The sequence below is a fragment of the Sus scrofa genome, unplaced genomic scaffold (assembly GCF_000003025.6).
Source record: "Sus scrofa isolate TJ Tabasco breed Duroc unplaced genomic scaffold, Sscrofa11.1 Contig65, whole genome shotgun sequence".
Taxonomy (NCBI): Eukaryota; Metazoa; Chordata; class Mammalia; order Artiodactyla; family Suidae; genus Sus; species Sus scrofa.
In genome coordinates this window covers 33-19,489 of record NW_018085276.1, presented here as the reverse complement: position 1 = coordinate 19,489, position 19,457 = coordinate 33, and the positions used below count along the sequence as shown (strand labels likewise).

General features: G+C 39.5%; 1 protein-coding gene and 1 pseudogene across 1 annotated transcript; both read left to right on the top strand.

The window, feature by feature from the left end:
- Nucleotides 1-4,807: 4,807 nt before the first annotated feature.
- Nucleotides 4,808-5,746, top strand: LOC110259025 (olfactory receptor 7C1-like). The gene has a single exon (XM_021082319.1). The coding sequence runs from the start codon at nucleotides 4,808-4,810 to the stop codon at nucleotides 5,744-5,746; it is 939 nt and encodes a 312-aa protein (XP_020937978.1).
- An 11,331-nt stretch (nucleotides 5,747-17,077) lies between these two features.
- Nucleotides 17,078-18,077, top strand: LOC110259023 (annotated as a pseudogene).
- Nucleotides 18,078-19,457: the final 1,380 nt, after the last annotated feature.

Below are 19,457 nucleotides of genomic sequence, written 5' to 3'. Positions count from 1 at the left end.
CCCATTTTCAACTTGAATACTTCAGACAAATAGCCAAAACAAGGCTGTTCATAGCAGCCAATGGATTGTTTATTCTGTAACAAAGACAGATCAGATTATCATTAGGTTACTTTGTTTAAAGGGAAAATTAATATTCAAGAAAGGATTGTTTTACAGTTTCTTCCTAGCACAGTCCAACATGTATCCATGTCTAAATCTATATACCAGATTTCAGCTTGAGCCACCAACATGCCTCTGAGCTCTTCCCTCAGCACAGTCCAACATGTATCCATGTCTAAATCTATATACCAGATTTCAGCTTGAGCCACCAACATGCCTCTGAGCTCTTCCCTCCCAGTGTCTTCAAATGAGGGGGATTTCAGTGGATTAAGATGGAGGAGGGCATTTCTTAGAGCATGGGCAAGCCAGTGCACATAGTGAAACACTTTCAGGGGCCAAAGGCAGTTTGGTGATGGGAGAAGAGTCACATGGAAATATATGGGCGAGATATGTGGAAATGGTAAAAGCGTAGAATGTCTTCTGTGGGCATGTGTATTTAATTCATTGAATGGTTAATGATTCCAGATAATTATTTCCATTAGCATTCTGGAAGAAAAGAGGAGGTGTCATCCACAGTGCACATGACAGTGGGCTTAGCCTCTCCCTAGTCCTGTGGTCATGTCAATGACCTGATCTTTGTCAGCTGCCCATCATCTCTGGAGCTGTCTCATAGTCTATCTCTGTGCAGTCCAAGATGGTAATCACCAACTACCCATGACTATTCACCACATTTCAAGCACTCACTAACCCATGTGCCCAGGAACATATTTGGACAATGAAGATATAAAACATTTTCATTATCAAAAAACAAAAGTTCAATAGGACAGCTTTTTTCTACGGCTTTGTGGGGAAACGAAATTTTCCTGGATTTCTCACTGCTCTTGCACTGAGAGCCCTAGCCTCCCAGACACCAGAAAGTATATGAAGTAAAGATAGAGAATGTTAGATTTCACTTCCCTTGGAAATGTTTTGCTCTTGGTACATGAATGAGCCAACGATGGCCTCTGTCTATTGGCCCCCAAGGATGTTTATAGCTTCCTTGTGGGTTATCACTCTTCAGTGCAAAAGCCTGTCAGCACTAAACTCAACTTTCAGGCATCCAGATTTTAAAAATAGCTCAAACAATCACATTTGAAGCCATTGAGAGTTGCCTGCTTTGCACACCCTGAAAAACTCACTGGAGAGCTGTTACCAATGGATGATAGAAGGACCTTACAGATTTAAGACCCCAAGCAGCTCTAGCCCTTCCCTTCCATGGCTCTCTGACCCAGGGACCCAGTGTTCCTGTGTGTGAAAGTGAGCTCAGGGTTTCCCACTTTGCTGTCTTGGACACTTTTCACCTATGATTTACTTTATGTAGTGAGATGAAAAGATCTCCTTTTACCATGTGAATACCAACTTGTTCTAATTCTACGCTTGTATTCCTCCCCCCATTATCTTATAGATGAATTTTTATTTTATTTTATTTATTGTATTTTATTTTATTGTTTTATTTCAGTGGCTACTCCTGTGGCATTGGTAGTTCCCATGCTAGAGGTTGAATCCAAGCCTCAGCTGTGACCTATACCAGGGCTGTGGTATTGCCAGATAATTTAACCCACTGCAGCCAGCCAGGGATTGAACCCAGGGATCAAGCCAAGGTCTCTGCAGTGACCCAAACCTCTGCAGTCAGTTCCTGAACCTACTGCACCACAACAGCAACTCCTGAAAGCCTGATTTTATTTCCAATATGCATATCACAGTTTTCCATCTATTCTAAAGTCAGGCATCTGATCCAATCCCAACTCTGCCATTTACAGCATATGACTGAAGCAAATTGATCATCTTCTCTACTGTGTTTTCACCCTAAAATAGAGGTGATAACCCTCAGGTAAGGTTATTATTAAATAAACAAATATTAATAAAGACTATGATATTCATTTTTAGTACTTCCGTTAATAAGTTTTCTTAACTGTGAATACCACACTCTTTATTACTATTCATTCATTTAATAATAATCCTGACCTAAGAGTTATTGTCTCTATTTTAGGGATGAGTAACACATAGAGGAGCAATGGAGTTGTGTATTATTTATACAACTTCATATATATTCATATGACTGTGAAGAATATATTCATAAACTCTAATATCTTCATATATTCTGAAAAATATATTCAGATATTCAGGTCTGAGAGAGCAAGTCTTTGATTTAGGGTGCTGGCAGGTACTTAGATGGCCCTATAGAATTGCTCTTTAAGGATGTTGATTGGCAAAGAATGAGTAGTTTAGATTCTAATGGGATATTTTTCAGAGAGAATCTTGAGCCGTGCATGACATCATGCCTATGGAGAGGGGATCTCATAATGTGAAAAAAATGTAACTGTCCACAAATATCCCATGTGGAAATAGAATTGTCAGGCACAGTTTCCAATTTTATTATGGTTCTTTCTTTCTTTCCCAAGGGCAAAGCTGTTTAGAAGGAGTCACACTAGGAACATTTATTTAATTAGGTGCTTTGGAAATTCAACCTCAGATGCCCTGAAAGGATAAATGTTCCTTGTGTGTCCCTGTGCTCCCAGCTCACATACCCCAGAACAGGAAGAATATTATCACCTTGCCTATTCCACGTGTATCTGGACTTCATACCAACTTTCTTTCTGGGGATCTCTCACCATCCATCAGTGCAACCAGATTTTCTTCCCTGCTATCACCTGGATGATCGATGTGGGCTTAGTAAGTGCTTTCAGAAAGAGGACTGTGTATATGTGCATGTGGAGAAGGCTTTTGTGAGCAGTTAAGTGATTCTAGGGACAGGGACATGAGTAGTGGCTGTGAGCTTCTACTAAAAATTTCTTAAAAAATGTGGGCATGTGGCTTCTAAGTGGACCAGACTCTAGTTGAATTAAATGATAGTGATTTATCTTCTACTGATAACTTCCATGGTAATCTGACTGGTAAACTGATAAATTTACTGATAAGTTCCCTGTAATCTGACTGCCCTTTCAGGGCTTGGTATGATACTGCCTGAGCTTTTGAGCTAGATTTTCCTTATCATTTGGAAAAATAGTGTCTCTTTCTTTGTGTGCTATAAGTGACCCTCCAACAACACAGCTTGTATTATAATCCCCCTGACCACTGGAAGCACTTTATTCTATTTATTAATTTATTTTGGCACTTTAAAAATTATGAATGACTTTAAATTTTGGTTAAGGGTAATTTTGTGCAATATCTTTCTTAATATATATTTCTTAAGAGTAATTTTGGTACAATATATTTCTTAATTTTTAGCAGACTTCAATTGTGAGGATAAATGCTTCATAGTCACACTGAATTTATTTTAATATTTTTTTTACTATTTTTGGCAGGTATTTGTATTCTGCCATATAACATCATAAAAGGAATGCTTAGCAAAGTTTTAATATGGCTGGAGTAATTTTTGAAGCTCATAGCAACACAAATCATTTCATCACTCCACAAATTTTTCCTCTTCATTGGTATATTTTATTCCTATCAAAATGAATTTTGATTCTTCCCTATTGTTTAGGATTTAATCTAGTGAATGCACTCTCAGTTGAGATTATAGAAACCCCGTGAAACCAGCTTCCACAGAAAAGGGAAGATTCACAGAAAACACGTATATGTATTTAAACAGAATGAAGAAGAAGGTGACCAGAAGTCTTGAAGGTGCTGCTCCCCAAACTGGAAAGCCTCACAGCCAAGGTCATCATTTCTGTTGATTTCCATTTCTCTCTCCTTCCCATATTCTTTTAAGCCAAGTGATCTACGATATCCCATTCTCTCTAAGTATTTGACTCACTGCCTTCAGCTCCACAGACTATATTTCCCAAATTCTAAAATGTGTTGAGCCATGATTTCTGATGTTTCCATCATGTTCCAGGTACTGTTGTTTAGAACATCAACACATTTATACCTCTCAACAATCCTACAGAGTAGGTATCATTAAAATCCCATGTCCCCAAGTAGGAAACTGAGGTACTGAGAAATCCAAGAACTTGGCCAAGAGCAATGAAGAGTAGAACCAGGATACATGGCATAGCAGTCTGACTCTATGATTCCTAATTTAACATGATCCTGACCACCACACCTAGTTTCGCAGTTCAGTACACTGCTTCTGACTCATAGGCTGCCTTATTTTCAGGCATAACTATGGTCACCCCTAACCCCAGACCCTCAGGTGATGTGTCCCATCAGGTCCACCCCCTCTGGTTATTAACTAAAATATGAGTTTTATTTCTAAATATCTTCATGGAAGCTGATGGCCAGATTTGGCCACATGCCACTCTCTCATCAAATTAGTTCTTGTCAGGGGGCAGTGGGGCCAGAACACCACCAACACACATAGTTTGGCTAGAGGACTAAAGAAATGTGGGACAAGGCAGAATCCTCCATGAGGCAAATTTCAGCACCACCAAAGGAAGAATGTTCAAACCATTGATATGCTCCGTCTGAAAGGGGCTGATGCCAAGCTGGGCACCACAGAGGTTGATGGTTTCTTGAGACAGATTTTGTACGCAAAGTCTAATTTGTGATAAATTTCAGAAGAGGGAACAGATTATCCCTGAAAATGATACCTGTATAAGATAATGACATTTGTAATCACTCCCAGGCGATGAAAACTAAATTGTTAGCCAAAGTACATATTTTTCCTGTTTTTTTTTTTTTTGAGGGGGGTTACTAATAGGATAAAAATATTTTTATATTGGAGACTCATGTTTGTTTGTTTTAATTAGCATAGGTTTGTCATTTACCTGGCAGAATTAACAGATACATGGATACAGAAAACCAAACAGGTGTCTCAGAATTCCTCCTTTCGGGCTTCTCAGAGGATCCAGAACTTCAGCCCCTACTTTTTGTGCTGTTCTTATCCATGTACCTGGTCTCTGTGCTTGGGAACCTGCTTATCATCCTCACTGTCACCTCTGATTCCCGCCTCCACACCCCCATGTACTACTTCCTCTCCCACCTGTCTTTTTCCGATATTTGTGTCAACTCCTCTGTAGTTCCCAAAGTGCTGGTGAACATCCAGACAGCGAGCAGAGCCATCACTTATGCAGGCTGCATTACCCAGATGTTTTTTTCCTCAGCATTTGTGTGTTTGGACAACCTCCTCCTGAGTGTGATGGCTTATGACCGCTTTGTGGCCATCTGTCACCCCCTGCACTACACAATTATGATGAACAAACACCTCTGTGGACTGCTGGTTCTAGTCTCTTGGATTGCCAGTGTCCTGGTCTGCCTCCTCCACAGTCTGATGGTGCTGCGTCTCTCGTTCTGCACACACACAGAAATTGCCCACTTCTTCTGTGAATTGACAGAGGTGCTCAAGTCTGCCTGCTCTGATGCTCTCAGCAATTATGTTACACTTTATTCTGCAGTTGGTCTTCTGGCTGTTGTTCCACTGTTTGGGATCATTTTCTCTTACTCTAAGATTATTTCCTCCACATTGAAAATGTCTTCAGTGGAGGGGAGGTACAAAGCATTTTCCACCTGTGGGTCTCACCTAACGGTCATTTCCTTATTCTACGGGACAGGGTTAGGCGTGTACCTCAGTTCTGCTTTCTCCTCCTCCTCCTCAATGGAGACAGTGGCCTCAGTGATATACTCCATGGTCATCCCCATGCTGAACCCCTTCATCTACAGCCTGAGGAACAGGGACATGAAGAGGGCCCTGAGGAAGCTTTTCAGCAGGTTTTTCTTCTCCCTGTGAAGAGCCATGGATGTTTTAACTGGGAAGTTATGATAACCAAGGGTCAATACCCTGGTAGACGGAAATACTGAATCTTCAAATCCTTTAAGTGCATGCTGGTCCCTCTTTTTCTGAAATACCATCGCTTGAGTTTCTTCTGAATTTACACACCCACGAGCAACCGCTACCCACAAACTTCCTTAGTGGCATTTATGCTCTCTTTCTCATGCAGACATATTTATCCAAGTCTCTGCTGCATCATCAATAGACATATCAAGACAGCAAATAATTCATCCCCCAGAGGGGCTAAAATCCAAAAGACTGACAATACCAAGAGCTAGCAAGGACTTGGAGCAATGGGAACTTTCACACACTACTAGTTGGCTGGTATCCTTATACTAGAGTATAAATCAATGTAAGTCTCTGGCACCTCTACTAAGTTTAAACATACTCCTACTCTACAGCATAGCTCCCCCATTTAGGTATATACCTGACAGAAATGGGTGCTTATGTCTACAAAGCATGTCTAAAAATGTTTATGGCAGTGGAATTTTGGATAGCACCAAACTGAGAATAAGTCAAATACCCATCAGTGGAGGAACGAATAAAGAAACTATGGCATACCCAAATGCAGAAAACTCCACACCAATATGAAAAGATGAAATTACTGCTATGCATGATGACATGGACAAGCCTCAAAGTCATAGTTTGGAATGGCATGAAAGTGTGTTTGTTTTATGATCTCACTTTTATGAAATCTAGTAGAATGCAAAGCCTCCCAATGAAGAATGGAGTCAGGATAGTGGGGAGGTATTGACTGGATCAGGGCACAAAGACACATTCTGGGCAATGAAGGTGTTTTATATCTTGATCTAGGTAAGTAGCTACATGAGTATATACATCATTAAAAGTTCTTCATGCATTAACAATTTTTGCATTGTATTGTTTTATGTCATACCTCAATTAAAATAAAGAATGGAAACTGCCAACCATATACAGCAGTGGCATAGTATTCACAGGAAATTTCCCCTTCAATATTATTACATATCATTCAAAATGTAGGTTTGCTTTCCTAGACCAAGTCTTGACTCAAATAAAGTAAAGCATGGACTACCTGCAGTGGTGCAGTGGGTTAAGGATCAGATTGCAGTGGCTGGCTTGCTGCGGAGGGGTGGGTTTAATCTCTGGCCTGGTGGAGTAGGTTAAAGGATTTGGCATTGCTACAGCTGTGGAGCAGGTCACAGTTGTGGCTTGGATTAAATCTCTGGCCCAGGACATTCTATATGCTGTGGGTGCAGCTGCTTATACACACAAACACACACACACACACACACACACACACACAATTTTAATATATACATACTTTTAACAGGATTTTTAAAATATAAAAGTCTCATTCTGTTAGTGCCATATTCATAACTTCCTTTCAGTGTGATATGTGCTATCTGTCATATGCCACCATAGTTCTAAACAGGATGAGCTGAGAATTGTATTTCCAGAACAGGCAATTGCCTCTCCATTTACCCAGAATATTACTAGATTTTCTTTCCTATCTATTCTGTGTAGTTATCAGGATCTTAACATCTTGGTCCCTTCCCCATTTTCAACTTGAATACTTCAGACAAATAGCCAAAACAAGGCTGTTCATAGCAGCCAATGGATTGTTTATTCTGTAACAAAGACAGATCAGATTATCATTAGGTTACTTTGTTTAAAGGGAAAATTAATATTCAAGAAAGGATTGTTTTACAGTTTCTTCCTAGCACAGTCCAACATGTATCCATGTCTAAATCTATATACCAGATTTCAGCTTGAGCCACCAACATGCCTCTGAGCTCTTCCCTCAGCACAGTCCAACATGTATCCATGTCTAAATCTATATACCAGATTTCAGCTTGAGCCACCAACATGCCTCTGAGCTCTTCCCTCCCAGTGTCTTCAAATGAGGGGGATTTCAGTGGATTAAGATGGAGGAGGGCATTTCTTAGAGCATGGGCAAGCCAGTGCACATAGTGAAACACTTTCAGGGGCCAAAGGCAGTTTGGTGATGGGAGAAGAGTCACATGGAAATATATGGGCGAGATATGTGGAAATGGTAAAAGCGTAGAATGTCTTCTGTGGGCATGTGTATTTAATTCATTGAATGGTTAATGATTCCAGATAATTATTTCCATTAGCATTCTGGAAGAAAAGAGGAGGTGTCATCCACAGTGCACATGACAGTGGGCTTAGCCTCTCCCTAGTCCTGTGGTCATGTCAATGACCTGATCTTTGTCAGCTGCCCATCATCTCTGGAGCTGTCTCATAGTCTATCTCTGTGCAGTCCAAGATGGTAATCACCAACTACCCATGACTATTCACCACATTTCAAGCACTCACTAACCCATGTGCCCAGGAACATATTTGGACAATGAAGATATAAAACATTTTCATTATCAAAAAACAAAAGTTCAATAGGACAGCTTTTTTCTACGGCTTTGTGGGGAAACGAAATTTTCCTGGATTTCTCACTGCTCTTGCACTGAGAGCCCTAGCCTCCCAGACACCAGAAAGTATATGAAGTAAAGATAGAGAATGTTAGATTTCACTTCCCTTGGAAATGTTTTGCTCTTGGTACATGAATGAGCCAACGATGGCCTCTGTCTATTGGCCCCCAAGGATGTTTATAGCTTCCTTGTGGGTTATCACTCTTCAGTGCAAAAGCCTGTCAGCACTAAACTCAACTTTCAGGCATCCAGATTTTAAAAATAGCTCAAACAATCACATTTGAAGCCATTGAGAGTTGCCTGCTTTGCACACCCTGAAAAACTCACTGGAGAGCTGTTACCAATGGATGATAGAAGGACCTTACAGATTTAAGACCCCAAGCAGCTCTAGCCCTTCCCTTCCATGGCTCTCTGACCCAGGGACCCAGTGTTCCTGTGTGTGAAAGTGAGCTCAGGGTTTCCCACTTTGCTGTCTTGGACACTTTTCACCTATGATTTACTTTATGTAGTGAGATGAAAAGATCTCCTTTTACCATGTGAATACCAAATTGTTCTAATTCTATGCCTGTGTTCCCCCCAATATCTTATAGATGAATTATTTTATATTATTATTTTATTTTAATTTTATTACATGGCCACATCTGTGGAATATGGAAATTCTTGGATCAGAGAGTAATCCAAGCTTCAGCTGTGGTATTGCCAGATATTTGAACCACCTGCCCCCAGCTGGGGATTAAATCCAGGTTTTGAACCCAGGCCTCTGCAACCCAAGACACTGCAGTCAAATCCTTAACCCACTGTACCACAGCAGGAACTCCTAAGGCACCATTTTATTTTCAAATTCCCATATCACAATTTTATTTTATTTTGTTTTTTATCATTCATATATATATATATATAATCATTTATATATATATCATTTATATATATATATATATATATATATATATATATATATAGACATATATATTTTGGGGGGCACAGCATGGTGACCCAGTTCCACATACATGTGTATCTATTCTGAAGTGAGGTATCTGGTACAATCCAAACTCTGCTATTTTTGACATATGATTGCAGCAAATTGATCTTCTTCTCTACTCTGTTATTCATCCCTAAAATAGAGATAATAATCTGTAGGTCTTGGTTACAGTTAAATCAATTAATAATAATAAAGAGTGTGGTATTCACTGCTATTAATTTTGTTGATAAGTTTTCTTAACAGTGAGTACCACACTCTTTATTATTATTAGTTCATTCAGTAGTAACCCTGACCTAAGAGTTATTGTCTCTATTTTAGGATGAGTAACAAAGTAGAGAAGCAACAGTGTTATGTATTATTCATATAATTATGAGTAATATATTTATTTATTTTTTTTTTTTCAGTAAATTTATTTTTTTTATTTTTTTTTTAAATTAAATTTTATTTTCCCACTGTACAGCAAGGGGGTCAGGTTATCCTTACATGTATAAATTACAATTACAGTTTTTCCCCCACCATTTCTTCTGTTGCAACATGAGTATCTAGACATAGTTCTCAATGCTATTCAGCGGGATCTCCTTGTAAATCTATTCTACGTTGTGACTGATAAGCCCAAGCTCCCGATCCCTCCCACTCCCTCCCCCTCCCATCAGGCAACCACAAGTCTCTTCTCCAAGTCCATGATTGATTTTCTTTTCTGAGGAGATGTTCATTTGTGCTGGATATTAGATTCCAGTTATAAGTGAAGGAAGCAATCCTGAGAAACAAAAACCAAGCAGGAGGCATCACTCTCCCAGACTTCAAGAAATACTACAAAGCCACAGTCATCAAAACAGTGTGGTACTGGTATCAAAACAGACAGACAGACCAATGGAACAGAATAGAGAATCTGGAAATTAACCCTGACACCTATGGTCAATTAATCTTTGACAAGGGAGGCAAGAACATCAAATGGGAAAAGGAAAGTCTATGCAGCAAGCATTGCTGGGAAACCTGGACAGCTGTATGCAAAGCAATGAAACTAGAACACACCCTCACACCATGCACAAAAATAAACTCCAAATGGCTGAAAGACTTAAATATACGACAGGACACCATCAAACTCCTAGAAGAAAACATAGGCAAAACACTCTCTGACATCAACATCATGAATATTTTCTCAGGTCAGTCTCCCAAAGCAATAGAAACTAGAGCAAAAATAAACCCATGGGACCTCATCAAACTGAAAAGCTTTTGCACAGCAAAGGAAACCAAAAAGAAAACAAAAAGACAACTTACAGAATGGGAGAAAATAGTTTCAAATGATGCAACTGACAAGGGCTTAATCTCTAGAATATACAAGCAACTTATACAACTCAACAGCAAAAAAACCAATCAATCAATGGAAAAATGGGCAAAAGACCTGAATAGACATTTCTCCAAGGAAGATATACAGATGGCCAACAAACACATGAAAAAATGCTCAACATCGCTGATTATAAGAGAAATGCAAATCAAAACTACCATGAGATACCACCTCACACCAGTCAGAATGGCCATCATTAATAAATCCACAAATAACAAGTGCTGGAGGGGCTGTGGAGAAAAGGGAACCCTCCTGCACTGTTGGTGGGAATGTAAACTGGTACAGCCACTATGGAGAACAGTTTGGAGATACCTTAGAAATCTATACATAGAACTTCCATATGACCCTGCAATCCCACTCTTGGGCATCTATCCGGACAAAGCTCTACTTAAAAGAGACACATGCACCCGCATGTTCATTGCAGCACTATTCACAATAGCCAGGACATGGAAACAATCCAAATGTCCATCGACAGAGGATTGGATTCGGAAGATGTGGTATATATACACGATGGAATACTACTCAGCCATAAAAAAGGATGACATCATGCCATTTGCAGCAACATGGATGGAACTAGAGAATCTCATACTGAGTGAAATGAGCCAGAAAGACAAAGACAAATACCATATGAGTAATATATTTATATATGATGAAAAATATATTCAGATATTCATATCTGAAAGAGTAATTCTTTAATTTAGGGTGCTGTCAGGGTCTTAGGCAGACCTATATAATTGTTATTGAAGGATGTCAACTGGTAAAGAACAAATAGTTCAGATTCCAATGGAATATTTTTCATAGAGACTCCTGAGTCATGCATGACATCAAGCTTAAGGAGAGGGGATCTCATAATGTAAAAGAAAGCATGACTGTCCCAAATTTCCCATCTGGGAATAGAATTGTCAAACACAATTTCCATTTTTATTATGATTCTTTCTTTCTCAAGGGCAAAGCTGTTTAGAAGTAGAGTCACACTAGGAACATTTACTTAATTAGGTGCTTTGAAAATTCAACTCTGGATGTCATTGAAAGAATGAGTGTTCCTTGTCTTTCCCTGTGTTCCCATAACATTGACCCCAGACCAAGAAGAATATTGTCATCTTGATGATCCCACGTGTATTTGGATCTCATATCAACTTTCTTACTGGAGCTCTCTTCCCCATTCATCCTTCCATCCATCAGTGCAACCAGGTTTTTGTCCCTGTTATCACATGGGTGATCCATTTGGGCTAAGTGCTGTCAGAAAGAGGAGTGTGTATATGTGCACATTGTGGAGGCTTTTATGTGTACTAAAGTAACTCCAAGGACAGGGACATGAGTGCTGGTTAAGAACATCTAGTAAATAATTCATAAATATTTTAGGTTTGTGGCTCCAAATTGGACTCCAGACTCTAGCATTAAATAATGTTGATGATGAGACTAAACACTCTTTTCTTACTGGTAACTTCCATGGTAATCTGATTGCCCTTTCAGGGCTCGGTATGATACTGCCTGTTCATTAGAGCTAGATTTGCCTTGTCATTTAGGGAAATAGCTTCTCATTCTTTAGATGTGATTAATGGCCCTTCAACCACACATATTGTATTACAACCCCCTTGACTGTTGGAAGCACTTTTATTTCATTTACTAATTTATTTTGACACTTTAAAATTTACAAATCACTTTAAAATCTGGTAAATGGGTGTGTAACATTTTCAGAATGTATCTATTTGTGTGAGTTATCAGTATATGAATCTACAATATATTTCCTAATTTTAAGCAGTCTTTTTCTAAAATTTATTTTTTATTGTTATTTCCCCCAACATATTTTTCTCCCACTCTAAAGCATGGGAACCCAGCTACACATACATGTGCACATAAATTTTTTCTCCCATTGTCGTGCTGCATTGTAAGTATCTAGACAAGTTCTCAGTGCTATACAGCAGGATCTTAGTGTTAATCCATTCCAAAAGCAATAGTTTGCATTCATTAACCCCCATCCCAATCCACCCCACTCCCTCCCCCTCCCCTTGGGCAACCACAAATCTATTCTCCAAGTCCATGATTTTCCTTTCTGTGGGAAGCTTCATGTGTGCGGCATATTAGATTCCAGATAGGAGTGATGTCATATGGTATCTGTCTTTCTCTTTCTGACTTACTTCACTCAGGGTGAGAGTTTCTAGTTCCATCCATGTTGCTGCAAATGGCATTATTTCATTCTTTTTTATGGTTGAGTAGTATTCCATTGTGTATATAAACCACATCTTCTGAATCCAATTGTCTGTTAATGGACATTTGGGTTATTTCCATGTCGTGGCTATTGCGAATAGTGCTGCAATGAACATGTGGGTGCATGTGTCTTTTTAAAGTAGAGTTTTGTCCAGATATATGTCCAAGAGTGGGATTTCTGGGTCATACGGTAGTTCTATGTATAGTTTTCTAAGATAGCTCCATACTGTTCTCCATAGTGGTTGTACCAGCTTACATACCCACCAACAGTGCAGGAAGGTTCCCTTTTCTCCACAGCCCCTCCAGCATTTGTTATTTGGGGATTTATGAATGATGGCCATTCTGACTGGTGTGAGGTGGTATCTCATGGTAGTTTTGATTTGCATTTTTCTAATAATCAGGGATGTTGAGCATTGTTTCATGTGCTTGTTGGCCATCTGTACATCTTCCTAAGAAAAGTGTCTCTTCAGGTCTTTTGCCCATTTTCCATTGGGTTGTTGGCTTTTTAGCTGTTGAGTTGCAGAAGATGCTTATATATTCTAGAGATTAAGTCCTTGTCAGTTGCCTCACTTGAAACTATTTTCTCCCATTCTGTAAGTTGTCTTTTTGTTTTCTTTTGGTTTCCTTTGCTGTGCAAAAGCTTGTCAGTTTGTTTAGGTCCCATTGCTTTATTTTTACTCTTATTTCTGTTGCTTTGGGAGACTCTCCTGAGAAAATATTCATAAGATTGATGTCAGAGATTGTTTTGCCTATGTTCTCTTCTAGGAATTTGATGATGTCTTGTCTTATATTTGAGTTTTCAGCCTTTTTATGTTTATATAGGTGCATGGCGTGAGGGTGTGTTCTAGTTTCATTGCTTTGCATGCAGCTGTCCAGGTTTCCCAGCAAGACTTGCTGAAAAGACTGTCTTTTCCCCATTTTATGTTCTTGCCTCCTTTGTCAAAGATTAATTGACCTAGGTGTCAGGGTTTATTTCTGCATTCTCTATTCTGTTCCATTGGTCTGTCTGTCTGTTTTGGTACCAGTACTACACTGTCTTGATACCTGTGGCTTTGTAATATTGTTTGAGGTCTGGGAGAGTTATGCTTCATGCTTGGTTTATCTTTCTCAGGATTGCTTTGGCGATTCTGGGTCTTTTGCGGTTCCATATAAATTTTTGGATAGTTTGTTCTAGTCTGTGAGAAATGTCCTGGGTAATTTGATAGGTATTGCTTTGAATCTTTATATTGCTTTGGGTAGTAAGGCCATTTTTACAATATTAATTTTTCCAACCCAGGAGCATGGAATATCTTTCCATTTTTTTACATCCACTTCTTCTTTTTTTTTTTTTTTTGGACAATGGAAATCTGACACTGTGTCTTTACATCCTCTTCAATTTCTTTGAGTAATGTTTTATAGTTCTTTGCATATAAGTCTTTTATCCCCATCGTGGTTTCTTTTTTATTTTTAATTAATTAATTATTATTTTTTTTTTTTTTGCTTTTCTCCTCATACTTGAGGAGAGGAGAACTCCCAAGTGCAAATAATCATGACTGTCCCCAATTTTCCCATCTGGGAATAGAATTGTCAAACACAGTTTCCATGTTTATTATGGTTATTTCCTTCTCAAGGGCAAAGCTCTTTAGAAGTAGGGTAACACTAGGTACACTTATTTAATTAGCTCCTTTGAGACTTCAGCCCTGGAAGTCCCTGAAAGGATAAATGTTCCTCGTCGCTCCCTGTAATTCCAGCTCACTAACCCTAGACCAGGAAGAATATTGTCACCTTGGTGATGCCAGGTTTATTTGGATTTCATACCAACTTTCTTTCTGGAAATCTCTCACCATCCATCCTTCCATCCACCAGTGCAACCAGGTTTTCTTTCCTGCTACCACAAGGGTGATCCATTTGGGCATAGTAAGCACTTTCAGAAAGAGAGGTTTGTATTCAGGCACATGGAGGAGGCTTTTGTGAGCAGTAAGTTAACTCCAGAGACAGGGCTATGAGTAGTGGCTAAGAGCATCTCATCAACATTTCCTAGAGGAATTCCCATCCTGGCTCAGTGATAATGAACCTAACTAAAGTCCATGAGGATGCAGCTTCAATCCCTGGCCTCACTCAGTGGGTTAAGGATCTGGTGTTGCTATGAGATGTGGTGTAGACTGGCAGCTGTAGCTCTGATTGGACACCAATCCCAAGAACTTCCATATGCTGCGGGTGTGGTCATAAAAAGAAGAAAAAAATTCCTAAAGATTTTAGATTTGTGGCTCGTAAGACTCCAGACTAGAGTGAATTAAATGCTGGTGATGATGAGACCAGGCATGCTTACCTTATTGATAACTTCTGTCAATCTGACTGCTTTTTCAGGGCTTGGTGTGATCCTGCCTGTTACTTTGAGTTGGATTTTCCTTATCATTTAGGGAAATAACCTCTTTTTCTTTATAGGTTGTACGTTCACCTATAGCAACACATCTTATATTATAACTCCCTGCCCTTTGGAAACACTTTTATTGTATTAATTAATTTATTTTGGCTATACTTGCAGTGTGAGGAAATTCCTGGGCCAGTTATCAAACCCAAGCCACAGCAATAACAGTATCAGACCTTAACTCTCTGAGCCACAAAGGACTTGGGAAGCAATTTTAAATTTATGAATGACTTTCAGTTGTGGCAGATGGTTATATCATCATCATCAGAATGTGTCAATATGTGTTAGGTGTCTATGTGTTATTCTATAATGTAGTTCTTAATTTTAAGCAGTCTTCAGCTATGAGGATAAGTGCTTCTTTGTCAGGTTGAATTAATTTAAATTTACTTTTGTGTACTGTCCTTGGCAGCAGTTTGTATTACTGTCATTTAACATCATAAAAGGAATGACAAGAAAAAATTTGCTATGTTCAGAAGAATTTTTGAAGTCCATAGGGACCCAAAGAAATCATTCTATCACTCCTCTCATTCTTCCTCTTCATTTGTATATTTTATTTTTGAAATTACTCAATGAATTTTATTACATTTATAGGTGTACAACAATCATCACAACCCAATTTTATAGAATTTCCATCCCAAACTCCCAGCCCACTTCCCCACCCGCCAAGCTGTCTCCTTTGGAAACCATGATTTTTTCAAATCGTGGTTTCCAAACTGTGAGTCAGCATCTGTTCTGCAAAGAAGTTCACTGTGTCCTTTTTTTAGATTTCACATGTAAGTGATAGCATTTGATGTTGGTGTCTCACTGTCTGACTGACTTCACCTAGCGTGATAATTTCTAGGTCCATCCATGTTGCTGCAAATGCCATTATTTCTTTCTTTTCAATGGCTGAGTAACATTCTGTTGTGTATATGTACAACATCTTTATCCACTCCTCTGTCGATGGACAATTAGGTTGTTTCCATGTCTCAGCTATTGTATATAGTGTTTCCATGAACACTGGAGGACATGTGTATTTCAGAGTCTTGGCTATTGCATATAGAGAGCTGCAATGAACATACGGGTGCATGTATTTTCTTCAATGAAAGTTTTGTCTGGATATGTGCCCACGAGGGGGGTTGTTGGGCCTTACCGTGGTTCTATATTTAGTTTTTTGAGGTATTTCCACAATTTTTTCCTTAGCAGTGCTTGTACCAATTTACACTCCCATGAAGAGCATTGGAAGACTTGATTCTAAGCCAGAGACAAAGAGGATGGATGAGTATCCCAGAGGACAAGGTTCAGTGGTTGAAACATCATTATAAAATCCTGTATATCACAAATAACAGAATGTAGGGTTCCTAAATTTTGTCATGTTAAGGCTTTTATACCCAAACCGTCTCTTCAAGAAATTAAAGAAGTAGAGAGGGTTGGAATTGACATATACCATAAGATCCACAAATAGATCGATATCAAGGACCTAGAGTATAACATAGGGAAATCTACTCAATCCCATGTAATAACCTATATGGGAAAAGAATCTGAATAAGAAGGGATATAGGTATATGTATAACTGATTTAGTTTATATTAGTTTCAGGATATAACTAATACAACCTTCTAAATGAAAACTATACTCTAAAAATATTATTTTATTTTACATTAAAGTATAGTTGATTTACGAAGTTGTGCCAATTTTTCCTGGACAGCAAAGTGCTGCAGTCACTAAATACGCATTCTTTTTCTCCTGTTATCTTCCATCAGGTTTTATCCCAAGAGATTGGACATAGTTCCCTCTGCCATACAGTGAGTCCTCATTGCATTTCCATTCTAAATTTAATAGTTTGCATCCACTAACCCCAAACTCCCATTCCATCCCACTCTAATTCTGTTCAGTGGTGATTTCATGTTCTTTCCCTTCCTCAGCCATCCAGCTGAGGCATCAGCAGCATGGAACCAGGAAATCAAACAAGTGTTTTAGAATTTTTACTCCTGGGACTGTCTCAAGACTCAGAGCAGCAACCCATCTTATTTGGGCTCTTTCTGTCCATGTTTGTGGTCACCATGTTTGGGCACCTGCTCATTATCCTGGCCATCAGCTCGGACCCCCATCTCCACACCCCCATGTACTTCTTCCTCTCCAACCTGTCCTTGGCTGACATCTGTTTCACTTCCACCACCATCCCAAAGATGCTGGTGAACATCCAGACACAGAGAAAAGCCATCAGCTATGCGGGCTGCATCACACAGGTGTATTTTTTCATGGTTTTTGGAGGTATGGATACTTTTCTTCTCACTGTGATGGCCTATGACAGGTTTGTGGCTGTCTGTCACCCCCTGCACTACACCGTCATCATGAACCCCCGTCTCTGTGGTCTAATGGTTCTTTTGTCATGGGTCATCAGTTTGTCATACTCCCTGATCCAGAATCTGCTGATGTTGTGGCTGTCCTTCTGTTCCAACTGGGCAATTCCACACTTTCACTGTGAACTCTCTCAGGCCCTCATGCTTGCCTGCTCAGACACACTTGTCAATTACATCCTGCTATAGCTGGTGACTGGCTTTCTTGGCATTGTTCCCTTCTCAGGGATCCTTTGCTCCTACCCAAATTGTCTCCTCAATCCTGAGAATCTCATCAGCTCATGGGAAATACAAGGCATTTTCTACCTGTGTGTCTCACCTGTCTGTGGTTTCTTTGTTCTATGGGACAGGTCTTGGTGTGTATCTCAGCTCTGAGCCATCTTCCTGGAGAGGTATGGTTGCTTCGGTGATGTACACTGTGGTCACCCCAATGCTGAACCCCTTCATCTACAGCCTGCGGAACAGGACATCAAGAGGGCTCTACAAATCTACTTGGGAGAATACCCTGCGTTCAGTGATGGAACACTGGTCCAGGGGTTTTGAGTTGACAATCGTAGCAGAAGTTGGCTCAAGAAATTGTGCCTCTTAATCACATTGAATTTTGTTTCTCACTGATACTCCATTAGTGCACTGGTCAGAATTGGCCTTGGGAGGACGTTGTCTTAACCTCTTATGATGATTGCTTGATTATCCTCAATTCTACTCTCCACACCCCCTCCTTTTATTTATCCATTATGGCCCTCGATTTGCATTTCCAGTCCTGCATGTTGATACCAGCCACTTCAAGTACAGACTCATTATTGTTGAATGAGAAATTCTGAAATAATGCATTGGAGTACCTGTTGTGGCTCAGTGATTAAGAATCTGACTATTCGCATTAGCCTTTCCCACTGGTTTAAGGATCTGTCTTTGCCACAAGCTGAGGATATGGATCCTGAGTTGACATAGGCCTCAGCTGCAGTTCTGATTTGACCCCTAGGCCAAGATCTTCTATATGGTGCAGGTACAGCTATAAAAAAAAGATACACCACCTTTTATCAACACCAACACTTGTTAGTTCTTATCAAATGTGTTTATTGACAGTCCTTACTGAGCACCATTGGTGTGCCAGGCTGTTGTAAGTATCTGCAACATATCAGTGAAGGGGGGAAAAAGGACAGGATTCTTTACCCTCATAGAGCTTAAATTCTAGATCTCAGAGTTTAACAGATCCTGTCATATGTCCAAATAGAAAATACACTGAGGGGTGAGTTATTTATTGGTTATTAGTGAGGTTGAACTTTCTTCCATATGTTTAGACATTTGCAGATAAGCTATGAAAATTATCACTGGAGATAGGAAAATGCAAGCCCAGATATTGACTGATCAGGTCTATAGTTTTGGTCTAGTGCTAATTTTACAGGTGATTTATTGAGTTGGAAACACAAGAGTCCAGATGGTGATGAACCTGACTGAAAGGAACAAATTTCAGTCTGTGCCAGGACTAGTGTGGATACAATGGAGAGTGGGAATGGATCATAGAATGCCGTCTCTAGTATGGGATCGCTGATCAACTTCAGGTAATGAAGGATATGTTAGGACTAGTGGACATATTTATTTGTTTGATTTTTTTGGCCATGCCCATGACGTGCAGAATTACACAGGCCAGTGATGGAATCTGTACCACAGCAGTGTCCGAGCACAAAAGTGAAACTCTAGATCCTTAACCAGCTGAGCCACCTGGAATTCCTGATGTCTTCATATTTTCTTCACCATAAAGAAATTGGACATTGTGCTAGTTTGGATGGTGGTGTTGCCCAGCACTGCAGGCAGGAAAGGCAAATATAAATACATAGATATTTATCATGGTAAAGAAGAGTCCAAGCCTACTCCAGGGCTGGCATCTATTGGAATCAACTTATCACCAAGGATTGTTCCGAAAGGTTACCATTTTGAAGAACAACAATGGGCTTCCTAAAGGGGAACTGCC

What these genes read in the sequence shown, in the direction of transcription:
- LOC110259025 (XM_021082319.1), top strand. Translation starts at nt 4,808, where the DNA reads ATGGATACAGAAAACCAAACAGGTGTCTCAGAATTCCTCCTTTCGGGC.